Source organism: Mixophyes fleayi, chromosome 7 (genome assembly GCF_038048845.1).
Source record: "Mixophyes fleayi isolate aMixFle1 chromosome 7, aMixFle1.hap1, whole genome shotgun sequence".
In the NCBI taxonomy this organism is placed as follows: Eukaryota; Metazoa; Chordata; class Amphibia; order Anura; family Limnodynastidae; genus Mixophyes; species Mixophyes fleayi.
Window position 1 is genome coordinate 87,577,163 of NC_134408.1, and position 17,679 is coordinate 87,594,841.

General features: G+C 40.4%; 1 protein-coding gene across 3 annotated transcripts in view; it reads left to right on the top strand.

Annotated features, from left to right (window-relative positions):
• LOC142097853 (voltage-gated delayed rectifier potassium channel KCNH8-like) overlaps positions 1-17,679 on the top strand; it is a 512,774-nt gene that overhangs the window by 488,550 nt on the left and 6,545 nt on the right. For all 3 annotated transcript variants that reach the window (XM_075180059.1, XM_075180060.1, XM_075180061.1), the window contains one exon: positions 14,805-14,911. In XM_075180059.1, the coding sequence (XP_075036160.1) occupies positions 14,805-14,911 (107 nt within the window). The remainder of the gene's footprint in view (positions 1-14,804; positions 14,912-17,679) is intronic.

Genomic DNA, 17,679 nt, shown 5'->3' on the forward strand with positions numbered 1-17,679 from the left:
CAATCAATAATTGGATTATGGCGCTATAACCACGGATGACCTAGAATAAGAAGAACCATGGAACAATGAATCAAAACAGGGACAACTGTTCTGACTGCAGACTCCCAATGGAAAAATGTACTGGTGGAGTCTTCCTTAAAATCTTACCCCCAACAAGGGATTTACCATGCAGACCACATATAGTGATGACAGGATCCATATCATTGAAAGAAAAATCCTTCGGCTAGCCCAATATCCAGAAAGTTTCCAGCTACTGCACTGTATATGAATGCAGACATCAAAGGCTATCACAAAAGCCAGATAATGGGAATGGTCTAGTCCTCTGCTTGAGTGACAGCTTACCCCCAGAGAGGTATTCACCAGGCATCCCCGTGAGGGAATATGGTCTTAGCTGCTCGCAACTGCAGGTCGCAGTCCTCTAGGGGGGGCAGAGCAGATAGCGCGTGGAACCACCAAGCAACTGTAAGGCAGAAGGGAAGTAGTAGTGAAGAGATGTGCTGCAGAGAGCTGGAGCACTGAGATCCACACAGGTGTATAACTCTGGAACTGAACCGATGATGAGCGATGCCCTGCAGTGAAGCCACAGGTCTTTGACTGTGAGATAAGCTGAACCAATAAGGCGGTGAAGCGATGAGCTGCAGAGAGCAATAGCTCTGAGATCCACACAGGTGTTATAACTCTGGAACTGGACCGATGATGAGCGATGCCCTGCAGTGAAGCCACAGGTCTTTGACTGTGAGATAAGCTGAACCAATAAGACGGTGAAGCGATGAGCTGCAGAGAGCAATAGCACTGAGATCCACACAGCTGTTCTAACTCTGTAACAGGACCGTTGATGAGCGATGCTCTGCCGGGGTAATGCTGAGAAGCAATGAACTGCACAGGAAATGCTGAGATGCAACAGGTAATAGCTGAGAAGCGATGAGCTACACTGGTAAACCTGAGAAGCGGTGAGCTGCACAGGTGTTTGCTGAGAAGCCATGAGCTGCACAGGTATTGCTGGGAAGCCATGAGCTGCACCGGTAAAGCTGAAAAGCGGTGAGCTGCACAGGTGTTTTTTTGAGAAGCGGTGAGCTGCACCATCCACAATGTCAGGAACAAGGGAGTCGCTGAACAGGAGTCAGAGGAGATGATTCCTATCAGGTAGAGAGACCTGATGATCTGACACCCATTAAATTGAGTAGGGCCATTATAAACGGAACTGGCTGCAGATGATCCAATCACCGCTGAGCACAGGTTTAAAAGTTCCCGGGGTAGCGCATGCGCAGACCACTAGGCAAGATGGCGTCCGATGAGAGAGGAATGCCAGACTGAAAAGCAGATAGCGGTAGCCAAGGGAAACCAATGAACACACTGAACCACACTGAACTAAACTGGTGCGATGCGTGATAAAGGCATTAGTACAAAAGGATATATGAACTGGTACTGAGAGACAATTGTTGGAGGAAACAAATTGTAAGCCTAGATGAACCTCTCCCATATCCCTGAGGCTTGGTCTTTTCCCAACTTATTGGGACAAGTGCAAGACACATGACCTTTGCAATATAAACAGAGGTCTAAAAAGCATCTCCTAGTTTTGTCCTCCTGGTGAAGCTTATAGGCCCGAAGCTACATGGTGTCATGAATCGGGGTCTTTTTTACGCCACTCGGTGGTATCATATCACCGTGCTTCTCCCTCCTGTCAGAATGCAGCATTCTAAATCCTGGGACAAAGCATGACTTCTGTCTGCTGTACTGGCAGCCAACTTGGGTGAGACATTTGCTAAACAAAATGCGGAGTCTGCACATCTGATCTCATCCAACAAGTAACTTCCTCTGCAGACTATAAGAGCTTCCTCCTACACTCAGCTCATTGCCAGTGAAACCCCTATGAGCAAGACATTCAACCGGTCTCCCAGTTTCGACTACATTCCTGCCACAGTAAGTCCCAAGGGTACCAGGACAGATCCTAGAAACCCTATTACCGTGACACATGGGCTCTATGGTGTCAGCCATAACGGTGGAGAATGTTGGAGATTAATTTAAGAAAGATGAGTCCTTCTCTATTTTCCTTTCCTTAGTGCGTCTATCAATCTTGATAGATAATTTCAGGAGTTTTTCCAGGGTATCAGGAACAGGATATTCAACCAAATTATCCTAGATCTGCTCAGGAAGACATATGTGGAATTGGCTGTGTAGTGCTGGATTGTTCCACTCGCTCTCAGTGGACCAACATCTAAATTCTGCACACCATCCCGTGGCTTTGCTTGAGTGATTGCAGATGTGTTGTGGGTGAGACTACCCTGCCAGGATCATTATAAAGCAGAGCCAGAGCATCAAAGAATGCATCAGCAGTTAATAGAGAAGGATTAGTCGGACAGAGAATAAAATCCTACATCTGAGAATCACTTTGTAGTGACAAAATGATGAATCCTACTGATTTTTGTTCTGTACCAGAAGAGTGAGGTTTCAGCCTGGAATATAATTTGCAGCTCTCGTTAAAATTTCAGAATAAATTTAATTTGGGTTCCACCACACGACCTCTGGTAGCCTGGGAGGCATCTTCCTTGAACTACTAGTGCCAGTGTCTGTATTTTACTATTGTTTTCACTATAACTATAGTGAAAATCAGTCACAGGGAGGGCTACCACAAGAAACAGCATTCCTCATCCTCTAAGAGGCTCCCAGCCTCATACTAAAAGCAATAAGGATCTCCTTGGCCTTCTTGCAATTTAAGGGGTTGTGGTAATTAACAATATTGAGACCTGTGGAAGGAAAACTTTACCACCCCAGTGGTTCATGCATAATTGACCCTTGCACAGGCTACTGAAAGAGTAAAAATGAATAACATGCACATGATCAGAAGAAAAAAAAACACCTACGATTTAAAATGGATTATAGGCTTCAGACAGGAATCTCATTACTGTTGCATTCATATCATTACATTTGCTTTTGAATTTATTTCAATCCTTTTTTTAATTTAATGTAAGTTACTTAAACCTTTTGTGAGAACACAGTGTTTAGTAAGGGTGTTAAGAATGTCTGCTACACAGATACATTTTGAAATAAATAATACTTTCCTAGAAAGTAGGTGCTCTGTGCAGTGGCGGATCCAGGGGGGGGGGGGTGGGCAATCGGGGCGATCGCCCCCCCTAGCAGGGGCTTGCTTCCAGCGGCTGCACATTATGTGCAGGTTCATTCAGCAGTGACAGGCAGGGCCAGAGTGCTGCCCGGCCGCTCTGATTGTGTTTTAAACACAATCAGAGCATCCGGGCAGCACACTGTCCCTGCCTGTCACTGCTAAACGGACCTGCACATAGTATGCAGCCGCCGGCAGCCTCAGATGTCAAAAAGGGGGCGGGGCCTAAATCGCCCCCCCCTACATCGCCCCGGGTAGCAGTATTCTCTAGATCCGCCCCTGGCTCTGTGTCTGAAAGTTGCAATTGAAGAAATGGATCACTTATAGAGATGTGCTCCGTCAGATATTCATCTCTTTGCGCATTTGTCTGCAAAGTTTATCACATTTTGCTGACAAAATTTGGATTTAAGTGTTTCCAGTCTTACCCCAAACACGACACCCAGTAGAATGAAGAGCTCTATTCATAAACTATAAAATCTACAAACTCTAATTTTACAAATAAAGTACAGAATGGTACTGATCAGAATGGCGAAGCAAAAGTGTATCTCGAAGATTGTATACCAGAGCTGTGCAATGGCTTGTTCTGGCATTCCACAAGATGGTTAAGTCAAACAGGAATTTAAACAATGAAATGCTGGAACTTCACAACTCTGAGACACAGCATCATCATCATCATTTATATAGCGCCACAGATTCCGCAGCGCTGTACAGAGAACTCATTCACATCAGTCCCTGCCCCATTGGAGCTTACAGTCTAAATTCCCTAACATACACACACACAAACAGAAACACAGACTAGGGTCAATTTGATAGCAGTCAATTAACCTACTAGTATATTTTTGGAGTGTGGAAGGAAACTGGAGCACCCGGAGGAAACCCACGTAAACACTGGGAGAACATACAAACTCCACACAGATAAGGCCATGGTCGGGAACTGAATTCATGACCCCAGCGCTGTGAGGCAGAAGTGCTAACCACTTCACCACCGTGCTGCAGCATGTTCCACCACAAAGCTCCATTCACACAAAATCTCTACTCCTGTCACTAACAGTAAAATCTGTCCTTTTTTTTCTTTAATATTTGTTTATTAATTTTTAAACAAAGATAAAAACAAAAACAATCGCAAATGAGAGTTCGATACAACAATAAATATATTGTTTTCAATCAGAAGCAGAACAAGCAAAAAAATATCATTATAATATATAATTCTTTAAGGTGAAGCACATACTTTTGTTTGCAATGACATATGTACCATTTGTACATATGTCATTGCAAACCAAAGTACAGATATATAACTAAATGAAAGTTATGCAAATTGACCCATACAGATATCAGCTTAATGCCTTCAAAGACAATATGTACCATTATGTATTTAACTCTTTCAAGATAACACAAATACTTATAAGCTCAACCATCCCAAACTGGCCATCTCAAAGAGACTAGTGCATAAGGAGAATGAAGCCATTTATACCATTTATTTTCAAATGTCTTTAAAGCCTGTCTGCTGGTATAGACAAACCTTTCATGCCCTAATGGGGAATTAACCAGTGCTATTCTATTTTAAATCTTAGAACCCATAGAAGCCAGCCTATACCTGGCTATACTAACTTTAGCCACCATAAATAGATATATTATATACAGTTGCGTCAGTCTATCTACTTTATCCTTTATATATAGCTCGAATAAACAAGTGGATGATGACTGAAGAGGAATATTAATACCAGTTTTTCAAATGAATCGGGAGATCTTACTCTAATAGATTTGTATATGAGGACATTCCCAAATAAGATGCCAAAAAGTGCCATCTTCAGAATGGCACTTTGGGCAACAACTAGTCACTTCAGGGCAACATTTTACTATTCAATTTGGGGTTAAATACGCTCTATGCAATATAAATACTTGTATTGGTTGAAACTGTCTAGAAGCCAAAGAATGACGAGAGCTGTCTAAAACCGCAGCCCAATCTTTATTAGTTAGATGACCTATATCCACCGCCCATTAATTTCTCAGAACATCCAGGTCACCAATCGTTGATTCAGATAAAAAGTAAGAGTATATAAATGAAATTAAACCCTTCTAACCTTTAGCTTATAACTGTTTTCTAAGAGGAGCTACAACTAAATTTGGTGGCTCCCAAGCAAATTGTGTCATAATGGCATGTCTTAATTGTAAATAAGAGAAAAACATAGTTTGAGGTATATATTCTCTCTAGAAACTATTTCAAATGATTTAAAAGTAGCTACATCATACGTTGACCAATAGTCTCCACTCCCCAGCGATACAAACGGTCCCCTCTACTGTATACATTTCTCTTAGCTTAGCTGCACCCCAGATAGGTGTACACAGCTTAATATCAACATATCCTAGTTTATTGCAAATTGTCCATATCTTACTTGACTGGACTAATAATAGAGGGGCATTAGTATTGAGCCGGCCTGTTAACAATGCCTGCATATGTGTACAAGTGTAAGTCATGATATTCACGATCAGAAACGCAATATTTATGTAGTGCTAACTGGGAAACATAATAGCACAGTTTCAAATAATGAAGTTCAAGACCACCGAGAGATCTAGACCTACACAAAATACTGAGCTTAACCTTAGCCCTCCTCCCTCTCCAAGCCAATGAGACCAGATAAATAGGTGGGATAAACATAGGTGATTGTTGTAAAACATACAAAAATCTAGGCCATTTTTATCATATTAATTCTTCCAGACACAGAAAATGGTAGCTTTCTCTAAACATGAACCTTAGATTTAAGTTAGTATATTTGGGCCTGTATATTTAATTTCACATAGTCCAAAGGGACATTAGTAGCCCACATTCCTATGTATTTCAATTTAGATGTCCATTTTGACAGAAGATCACCCAAGGGTGATATCAAACTTTCCCATCCCACTGGAAACACACTGGATTTATCCCAGTTAATTTTCAAGCCAGAAAAATCCTCAAACTCATCTACCACCCGTAACATAGCTTTCAGAGAGGCAACATGATCTGAAAAAAAAAAACATGTCATCCGCATATAAAGCCACCTTATCCTCCCTATGCGTTGATCTAATACCCCTAATAATACTATTATTACAGATCAAACAAGCAAGAGGCTCTATTGCCAATGCAAACAGAGCTGGGACAATGGGCATTCCTGCCTAGTGCCCCTTTCTATTTGGAACTTCTCAACCAATGCCAAATATGCCAAAAAGGTACCACCTCTATCACCTTGCATGTATTGTACATCTTTGGAGAAAAGAAGTTTACGTTTAGATTTATTAAATACATAATTAACCCATTCCTTCTGTGTCAACTGTGGCGCCTGCTGTCTAGATTCAGATCTAGTATTAATATATTTCAACTCTAAAAGTTTACAATTACTCTCCAACTCCCACTTCCTATGCCTAGGAGACTGTTTAATATTCGCCACTCTAGCGATCAACGTCCTCCGTAAGAGGGCCTTAAATGCATTCCAGACTACTAGAAATTCTGCTGACTGCACATTATCCGCAAAAACCCTTCCCATTGGGTCACCTACTCTACTCCTGTATCCATCAGGGAAAGCCAAAAGGGATTTAATTTCCAAAAAGTCTGTCCTCTAGTAATGGAAAAATAAATTGACAGGAAAAGGGAAGAATGATCGGCAATGTTCCTAGCCCTATACTCCACCTCACTGCTGGCACAAGAGAACAAGGTAAAAACGCTTAATCTATTCTAGAAAATGCATTGTATAATGTGGAAAAACAAGAAAATTGAACAGCATCCAGAAGCCGTAAGCACCAGACATCTACCAGACCTAATTCATTTATCAAAGCAGTGAAGGCTGACTGAATACTAGTGTTTTGCTGCTTCCGCCATCTATCCATATTCTTATTCATTATGCTATTAAAATCATAATATACAGACAATAGGTAACTCCGGAAACATTGCCATAGATTCACTACTTTTCTTTAATACTTCTCTACTATATGGTGGGGGGTATATATATATATATATATATATATATATATATATATATATATTGCCAAAAGAAGCAGGGACCAGTTAATGATAACTTTCATAAAGACATATCGCCCCAAAACATCTATTTAAATTTTTTCTAAAGTAAATGTATTCCTCTTATGAGCCAGTACTGAAACCCCACGAGAGTTGGTTGTAGGTGTAGGATGGTAAGCTCTATCCACCCAAGGTTTTTTTAGAAAGCAAATTTACTTACCCTCAATGTGTGTTTACAATAGACATACTATAGCAGGATCCTTTTTGATAATTTGACGCATAACCAAAAAGCGTTTTACAATTTTATTTAAGCCCTTACAATCCAAGATATGAGTCTCAGCTCCTTATTAGATGAACTAGCCAAAGACATAACACTTGACAAATTTAAACCTTAATAACCAAACCCCCAAGTGCCAACCAGAAACATCACCCACATTAAACATAGTTTATTCTGCACCTCATTAAACACTTATAAATTCAAACTATACATTTGCGATATAAAAAAGAGAGAAAAAAAAGAAAAATTATAATTAATGCTCAACCCTAATAACCTTACCACTAATCCCAAACCCCCACCTTGTATACAACCACTAGAACTAAAGTATACCTCTAGCCCCAAACTATACTAAACTATAAACACTCAGCTAGCCAGTACATCACCATCAACCAGAACCACACCGACTAACGTAGTCTAAGTCCAGTGACGGATATGGTAGCAGAGAAAAAAAAAAATAGTACTTTTGATCATTTCAATCAACTTTATTTCTTCTGTGTCTTTAGTGCACTCTGCAATGCACTTTAGTGTGGTAGAGGAGTGTAGCGTCTTATTGGTACGGTTGCACACTTAGAGTTACCACATTTGGGAAGAGAGAAAAATTACACATTGCATAATTAAGGCTATGCTTTCCTAACCTATTACATACCATTTAATTCATGGCCTCACCCAAAGGCAACAACAATATAGCTATAAACATAACAATTTGCAATATGTTTATAGAGACTGGCTTGTTGAAAAGTACAACAGATAGTATTAACTTCATTCATGTGCAGTATACAGTATAGATTTATCATGTATACTATGAAAATACATTATGCCCACGTTACAGTACAATAAAGCTCTTATGCCAGTTTACACTACAGTCCATATGCAAGTGTACAGTACATACAGTACATTGTCCAGTATACAGGGCCGGTGCTAGGGTCCACGGCGCCCTAGGCATTTTTTAAAAAGTGGCGCCCCCCCCCGCAAAAATCGCCGCCCCCCTCCCCCCCCCCCCCGCAAAAATTGCCGCCCTCCTCCCTCCTCCCTCCTCTCCTTACCTTGTCTCACCACCGCCGCCTCTCTGTTCCTTCTCCTCCCCTCACTGACACTAGTAAGTGGAGGGGAGGAGACGGAGCAGAGAGCAGAAAGGCGGCGGTGGTGACAAAATAGCCTCTTCCCCCCCCTTCCCCGTCCATCTGAATGCTGTGCGGCGGCCATGACAGGTATGGTCAGCGGTTGCCGCACAGTTTTAAAGTATTTTAGAATTATGTGGCGCCCTCCAGAGCCCGGCGCCCTAGGCAAGTGCCTAACCTTGCCTAATGGGAGCGCCGGGCCTGCCAGTATACATTACGCCAGTTGGTGGTTTCCTACACACTCTGGTTGCCTTAGCTCTTCATGTTTCAAATGTGGCTGCTGAACTAGTAACCAATAACAGACATGCAAATGGTTCCACAAGCACTGCAATAATATTTATTAACCATTTTTTCTCCTGCCTCTTAGCTCTAGGGGGTCATCACAGAAGTACTTTAATCCAAGCATCTGCACTGTTTATGGGAGCCAGTATATCACAGCAGGGTGTAGACCCTTCAGGAAAAAAATTAAGTGAACAGGTAGTATTATGGCTACCTACACTTGCTCACATACCAGTCTAGCCATGACACTCCATGTTCGATACCTATATGGATACATGAGTATTGCAGTCTCCTACAGAGCAGACTTTTCTTGTGCATAGTATTGATGAACACACAGGGATAATAATGTATTTGCAAGTTTGCTGCAGACTAACTATCATGCTCTCTGTTGCTGTTTGACCCATATCAAAAAAACCTTTGGCTACTGACTTCAATCTGTGGGTTATATATTTTGCTGTTTGTTCTGGAAGGGGCAGTAAACTTGCAATCACACATTGCCTTTTAAGAGGGAACAGATTATTCTCCTGACATGCTTCACATATGAAAAGTGTAATGTTGAGGGTTAAGTATTCCTTTTAAAAGCAAAATGTGTGTATGTGTGTTTTCATTGCTAATTAAGATTTTAAGTTTAGCTCCTGAATATACAATATTTCATGGATATTTAATTACCCGATACAAACCCATAAACTCTAATTACTCAAGCAGCAGAGTAAGACAGAACTCATTGTGGGTGGTTACCATAACTACCAACGAGAAAATCATTCCATAAGTAAACACAGACTGAGCGCTTCCAGTATAGGAAAAATACAAGCAACCTTATCAGAATGAGAGCTGTCTATATATGACCATTTCACCATTTTAATCATGGACATTTAATTATATCCTGCAGATAATCACATACTATGCTCTTGAACCAACATGGGGGAGAGAAAGGAAATCATCACAGAACAATAAACAATTAACTTCTTTTAATTTACTCATTCTTGATCTGGGAGTACTTTGTTTAACCTAATGAATTTCGGTTTTCAGTAGCAGATAAGAATTTGTTTTGGTACTATGTGGAAATAAATATCTTTTCATACCAAGTGAATCGGGAAAGCAGTCAAAAAATCTTATAATAGGTTAACAAAAATAGGGCAAATACAAAAAGGCAATGCAAAAATTAATTTACTAGTTATTTTTACTATTGGAAGACCAAGTATGTATGGTATAAGTAAATTGTGATTATACCTAATACAAAGGCATATCTTACTTTCCACTTTTCTATTTTTACTATTTCTCCCTCCAGCTGTGTGCAGAAACTTGGGAGCATGACAGCGCAGCCTAGGAGGGGTGTGACCATACAGACCAATAGGAAGCTATCAGTCCACGCATTCACTTTACCCAGCCTTTAATGTGGCTCAGCTGAGGGTCCCACCATAATCTCAATTTTACACTTGTCCCACGCCCCTCTCAGCGCTCATGACCAACATTATTAGATCTAACAGGAGTTTTAATTTTGAACACTGTGTACAGCAATTGTGTGGGCAAGTATACAAAGAAAGAAAGCAAAAACATACTAGTAGGTTAATTGGCTGCTATCAAATTGACCGTGTGTGTGTGTGTGTGTGTGTGTGTGTGTGTGTGTGTGTGTGTGTGTGTGTGTGTGTGTGTGTGTGTGTGTGTGTGTGTCTGGTAGGGAATTTAGACTGTAAGCTCCAATGGGGCAGGGACTGATTTGAATAGCAAATATTCTAAAAATTCTGATTACTTCTTATTATGATGATTGTAAACATTGACTGAGTGTAACGCAAACATATCATTAGTATATATGTAGGGTCATAGCGAGTAAAATGATGAATAAATTGAAGTAATATGTTCTTGTCTTTTTGAACAACCAAGGAGCTAAACAGAAAAATAGAAGTTACTACATAATTTTGGATACATTATGTATGTACATGCACGTATGTATGTATGTATGTATGTATGTAGGTTGTTAAAGCTCTGCAATGCCATGTAAGCCAACAGATCCACTTTTCAATAACAAGAATGTCCATGGCCTCATCCAGAACGGATTTGGTGTGATTGGATCTCGGAGTGATTTGGGCAAATGTTTCTAATTGGCAATTTTAGCAGTTATGTAATGCATGTTGTTTCTAATTTATAGGTTTCACCAAAGAGATTGTATTTGTTTTTCATAACAAATATATTGACTGTGTTTAAATTATATAAATTAAATGAAATATCTGTTGAATGGGTTGTCAATCGAGCCTCTCAACTCTAATGGTGCATCCTCCACAATTCGAGGATGTGCTGATTTGCATAATGCATGCCATTTAAACATGCTCCCTATGTAAACTAAATGTCCTCATGTTGGTTGCCGTTTAGACTTAAGTGGAAGTGGTTTTGCCTGGCCACCTTGGCTGAAGCAAAGAAAGTTCTAAAATCTGTCCTGCTTGCAGCGACCCCTGATAATCACTGCTATAAACCACTCATGTATATGGTAATGTATAAGGGATAAAAAGGTGCCATTTGTCGTCAGCAGCAGCAAAATGGATTTTGCACAAAACTGGCGACAACCTTGGGTTTTTTACAAGTAGCTTAGATTAGTTATAGTAGGGTAGACAGAGTACAGAAAATCAGGATCTTTGTTTTTCATAACAAATATATTGACTGTGTTTAAATTATATAAATTAAATGAAATATCTGTTGAATGGGTTGTAAATCGAGCCTCTCAACTCTAATGGTGCATCCTCCACAATTCGAGGATGTGCTGATTTGCATAATGCATGCCATTTAAACATGCTCCCTATGTAAACTAAATGTCCTCATGTTGGTTGCCGTTTAGACTTAAGTGGAAGTGGTTTTGCCTGGCCACCTTGGCTGAAGCAAAGAAAGTTCTAAAATCTGTCCTGCTTGCAGCGACCCCTGATAATCACTGCTATAAACCACTCATGTATATGGTAATGTATAAGGGATAAAAAGGTGCCATTTGTCGTCAGCAGCAGCAAAATGGATTTTGCACAAAACTGGCGACAACCTTGGGTTTTTTACAAGTAGCTTAGATTAGTTATAGTAGGGTAGACAGAGTACAGAAAATCAGGATCTTTGTAGATTCTTTATATAGGGTTTTTTTTGTAACTAAGTAGCAGTGGACAGATAACAGTATGGACCCACAGATAGGTAGGCCAGTTTTCTTCCTAACTGTGGGACAGTTAGGAGGAAAACTGTAGGTGGGCTGGCTGAGAGAGATCTACATGCAAGTTAAACATGGGGGCTGTCTGTGGATGGTGCTTCGCTCACCCCACCAAATGACATGTGAGATGAAACCCACCTACTGCGTTTACTGCCAACTGCTACCTTGACAACACAACACAGGCTACCTACTGATGTGGGCAGTAGCTCTAACTTAATGGGTGGCCAATAGAAAATTTAACTGTCCTTGGACCAAGAGTGGCAAGGGCAGATTGAAGACCACAGCAGGTCTGAGAGTAGTTCCCAGCATGCTGTCCCTCAGATTCTGGTTCCATAGATTATGGCTATATGGTCTCTGCTAAAATTCTGACCAGAAGTCACTTAGGCATCAATATATTTTTATACAATGGCATGCATGTGAATGATTTTCAGGAAAAACCACTAACCCCTTTAAATGACCCACTTATCTCTTTACGTAGGTTACCTTTCATATTGCTATTATTGGCAGTGGATATAGGTCACTAGATACACAAATAAAATTATATGACATCATTCTAGACATTCCCTGAAATCCAAGTAAATATTTGTCTGATAGCCCTTTCAAGAACTAACCTCTATTGTGTATACTCTTTGCTTCTGGTATGAAGTTATATGGTGAATTCCAGTTTTTGTACAGTATGTAGTACACAAGACTAAGCTGCTCAGGTCAGTTGTTAATTCTGAATAACAATTATTTTCCAGGAACATTTCTTCCCATTTGGAAGTATAATATTTAAGTTCAATAAATAATTTGAGAATTTCCTTTTGTTGCAGAATTGTGGCAGAATCCGCCCCCTGTCTTTGTCAGTGTCCTGCACAAAAGAGTTCAACAGCTTTCAGTCAATTAGTGCCTGGGTTATTATAAAGAGCTTAACTATGTAAATATGATAAGGCTGTAGTTAACAGGCTTAAACCACAGCATGGAATACAATAGAATCTGTATATACCACAGAGAGTTTAGGACACAAATACACTCTTTTTCTCTTTGCTAACAGATGTTTAACTTTTTTTATGCTTTTGCATTTATCAAAATATTTCAATTGTGTTACAGCATAACGCAGTCTGGTGATTTGTATCGTGTTTTGCAGATGTGGAAGCAAGTTTCTGCAAATTCTTGAAATTACTATACTGGAATGTTGCATTACAGTTTATTTGTTCATTATTCTGTGCATGTGATTTTATGACATAGAGAAACATGCGGGTTATTTACTAACAAAGTTAAAAACTGCTTTTGAGAGTAGAGTGGAGCGGTGGTAATCGTATTACCGATGATCAAAATAACAAATTCTGAGTGTCTAGCGCTCCACTCTGACTTGCAGCCTCTTATATGTAAAAGGAATACTACCATATAATTCCATATACAAATTGCAAAATAAAATGTGTTACATACATGAAGCGCTTCCTTGCTTTGCACTTGATATTATTCCACAATACTTAGATGGTATTCTGTTGCAGAAATCTCTATATATGAAAGATACAACCTCACATAGTGTAATACAGTATGAGACATAAAAGGGATTGATATGGGAAAAGTGTGTTTTCATATGGGGATACACCATCCAAAACCGTGTTGACACCGTCGTATCACCCCCTAAGGGTTTAAACTTACAAGATAAATCTCCAATATGCGCCTTAAAATAGAATTCTGGAATGGCTTTCTTGTATCACAGAACACGGATCACACAGATATCCCAGTACGATTCTGATTGTATAATCACCAATATCACCTCAGCTTCCCTCATCACATGGAATGTAGATATATAAAAGAGAGAAAGCGACCTTGTGCTTTATCTTTTATTAAAACAAATATCAAAATAAAAAGAGGAAGTTCCTCTTAATACTTTTGATATTTGTTTTATGTGAGGTTGTATCTTTCATATATAGAGATTTCTGCAACAGAATACCATCTAAGTATTGTGGAATAATATCAAGTGCAAAGCAAGGAAGCGCTTCATGTATGTAACACATTTTATTTTGTATTACTGATGATGAAAATCCGACAGCCTTTACTCCTACATAAAAAAATCCGACTTGTCACAAAAACAAATAGAATATATAGAGACTTACTTGAAAACAAAAGTCGGATTTTTTTTGTAGAAGTAAAGGCTGTCGGATTTTTCATCATCGATAATTTGTACCCAACCCAAGTGGAGTCCTTGGAGGGGATACCTGGCATTTCATGGCCCTCTTCACTTAGGACCATGTAGCTGCTACACCCCTCCACCCCCTGTATTGCCGCCACTGATTTTATAGTATAATGTGGCACTAAAATGATCACAGGTGCTTGCTATGGGTTACTGGACATTTTCAAATTTTGCACATCTGGTTGTTTTGAGCTTGTGTCAAGTGGCCAGTTGAAATGGGAGGCTGTTAGCGCAGTCTGCAGATGAGTGCACACACAGGATGACAGCGGTCATCTGCCAAACAGATTTAACTAATTGTCTTAGTTCAGATCATTCTCATGCATGCTGATCATGTTGTATTCACAAGTGTGCACATTTTGACTTACCCATTGAGTTTACCTTTTGTTATCCCATTTTAAAATATTGAATGAAGCCTGACATTTTGTACATACCAGTAAATACTGGACCACACTTTAGAATGCACAGCAAACTGCCAGACGTTCTATGGTTTAGCGTGACGTCCATTTCTCTTAAATCAATGAAGCATGTGACATTCATTTCACCAGAATGATTACTAATTGGGACAAAACACGGAAGACTCTCTTCTTTCTTCAGCATTAAAGAGTTAATAATATTAGAGGGTAAATTCACACACTAATCTTTGTATGATTATGTTTTCTTTGTACAGATTTGTGGATGGCATTGAAACTGACTGCAGTTCACCTACTACTCAGTCGTTTGACTTCAGTACCAAACAGCTAAGCCAGGAAAACTCACCCAAATGTTCTAACGAAGGTAAGATGCAAAAAAACTACATGTGAAATACTGGTAAACTCTCTTTAGAGTATTACTATTTCTCTTTTTGTTTGGAGCTATTGTGCTTTTAGTCAGCCGGGAGGTCATTATGAAATTGCAAAAATGAAGATATGCCATTCACTTTATTATGCACAAATGTAACTATTTATCCACCTTGCACATACCGGGGTTCATGCCCACATTCTGCTTTTGGGAACAAGTGTGAGTACATGTAGGGGCATTTTATAGGAAGTGGGGATCTGAGGGCATGTGAAGTGACTTTGGCTCAAGAAAGAGGTCCGAGTGACGTGGTGAAATTTTGGGATAGTGATGTGGGGTTGCAGAGGCTGTTTAGGAGCCTATTTTTTCATTACTGATATTAAGGGGGAGATTCAATTCAATGCAATGTGCTGCCGGACATCATCATGATGTGCTGCCGGACATCACCATTATGTCTAGCTGCACATGTTGCCAAACGTTACAGTAAAGAATCATTTTTATGTGCTCCCCTATAGGGAGTGGGGAAAGATAAGCAATGGTTTGCCGGACATAGCCTCAATGTGTCTTCGGACTGTTCCAGAGGCATATCGCATTGAATTGAATCTCCCCCTTAGTGTAATATGCAGCCCTTGAAGTATATCAGGTTGCCCAGTTCTGAGTCACATGGAGGATGATATTATGTTGCATTTAGGATTAAGACAGATATTTGGAAACCACTAAACCATTGTATATAAGTAGAAAAGATTTTATATAAACAGAAAGCACCAGTTAACTTTACAGGTGTACTTGCACTTGCTCTCTAGCAGGTGAGCTACGACTGCTGACAGGCGTATATGGGTCTCCGTGATGGGCGGTCTCAGCCATATTAGCGTGAACATGCCCTTAATGTACTTAGCCTATGTTAAATCGTCCCTTCCGCCACACCAGTTGTAATTGAGTGCAAGTGTTAGATGCATGCAGCTACAATTTTTCGTAATTTACACTTTGCCAACTAGGGTAAGCTCAACATGGCATCAGTCCATAGACACAATGTCCTGGTAATATCTTCTCTTGATATATTTATGTTTTCTACATAATTAAAACAAAATAAAAATAAATTTACCCCAATATATTAAGAATAAATCTTTATATTTCCGAAAATAAATATTAGTTTATTATATCAGATTTGTAAGGCGCCACAGTATTCCACAGCGCTGTAGAGTAGAGATAAAAGGGCATACATAAAACAGGGACATACATAAAACAAGCACAAACTAGGCAGACAAAATAAATGCAGACATGAAAACAAAGGAAATAGTGGATCCAGGGGCCCTGAGAAGGGGAGGGAGAGGGCGGGTACAAATTACAACATTTTTACAAAGTAGATTTTTTCAACGAGTGGGGGGGCGGGTGTCGGACAATGTTCAAACACCCAACATGGTAGAGGCTAGATCCCCTTCCTGGAAAGGATCCTCTGACATCAGCAGGTCACGTGACTCTGCCGGTCACATGGAACACAGGAGAGACGTCCGCAGCTGAAATAGTGTACCTCTTCCTGAGCAGCTGTTGACATTAAATGTGTATTAGGTAAGAGGAGCATTAATGTGCAGGGGGCACATGTGGGTGGAGCACTAGTGTGCAGAGGGGCATGTGAGGGGAGCGCTGGTGTGCAGAAGGGGCATGTGAAGAGAGCGCTGGTGTGCAGAAGGGGGCATGTGAGGGGAGCGCTGGTGCGCAGGGGAGGGCATGTAAGAGGAACACTGGTAAGCTGGGGGACATCCGAGGGGAATGCTGGTAAGCTGGGGGAAATCTGAGGGGACCACTGGTAAGCTGGGGGGCTTTTGAAGGGAATGCTGGTGTGTGGGGGGGTCCTAATGTGTCTTGTTGGGGGTGTACTAATGTGTGTGGGGGTGGGCATAATGTGTCTGGGGGGATATAATGTGTCTGGGGGTGGCATGATAATATAACTGGGGGATTGCATGATATGTCTGAGGCATGGTGTGATGTGGCTGGGGAGGGTGTGATGAATGTAATATCTTATTATAATATATTATATACTGCGTGATCTGTTATGTACAGTGTTCACTTATTGCTCGGTTTTCCACATTTACATTTTCCAACAGGTCCCAACATTCCAGGATCCATGCAAGAATCCAGTACCAGGTTGTGAAAGCTGCAATAACAGGTAGGTGAGAGCAACACCATTATAATACATAATGGGTGAATTCAAATAGCCGTGAAGTGTCTTCGGGAAAGTCCGCAAGATACTTTGCGGCGGAGATTTGACAGAAATCTCCTCCCATTTTTCCTTGCACCGGAAAATGTGTGGGAATTTCTACCATAATATCGCCGGTAATTGAATCTCCCCCAATATGTCATGTCTACAGAAGCGCAGCCACCCCCCATGTTGACCACACCCCCAATATTATGTGGCCCTGCCTCTTTGGCGGCGGCACAGCACAGCGGTGGCATACAGCACCTTTCCTACTCACTTGTGGAGGGGCGGGGGGGGCAAAAAGTTGGGGTACCGGGTCTCAAATTCCTCTGGGCAGCCCTGGGTGAACCATGCTCATTAGAGAGCTTACATTCTAAGTGGAAGAGGGCACAGCAGTCCCTATGATAGACTCATTCACTTAAACATTATTACAACTGTAACTTAGATAGCGAAATGGTTAAAGGGAAAATAAAGTTGTATGCTATTATTAATTACTATACCATACTTTCCATCATTGTTTTTAAAGAAATCAACCAATGTTTATGTTGAAACACACTGAAATAAGGCTGCAATA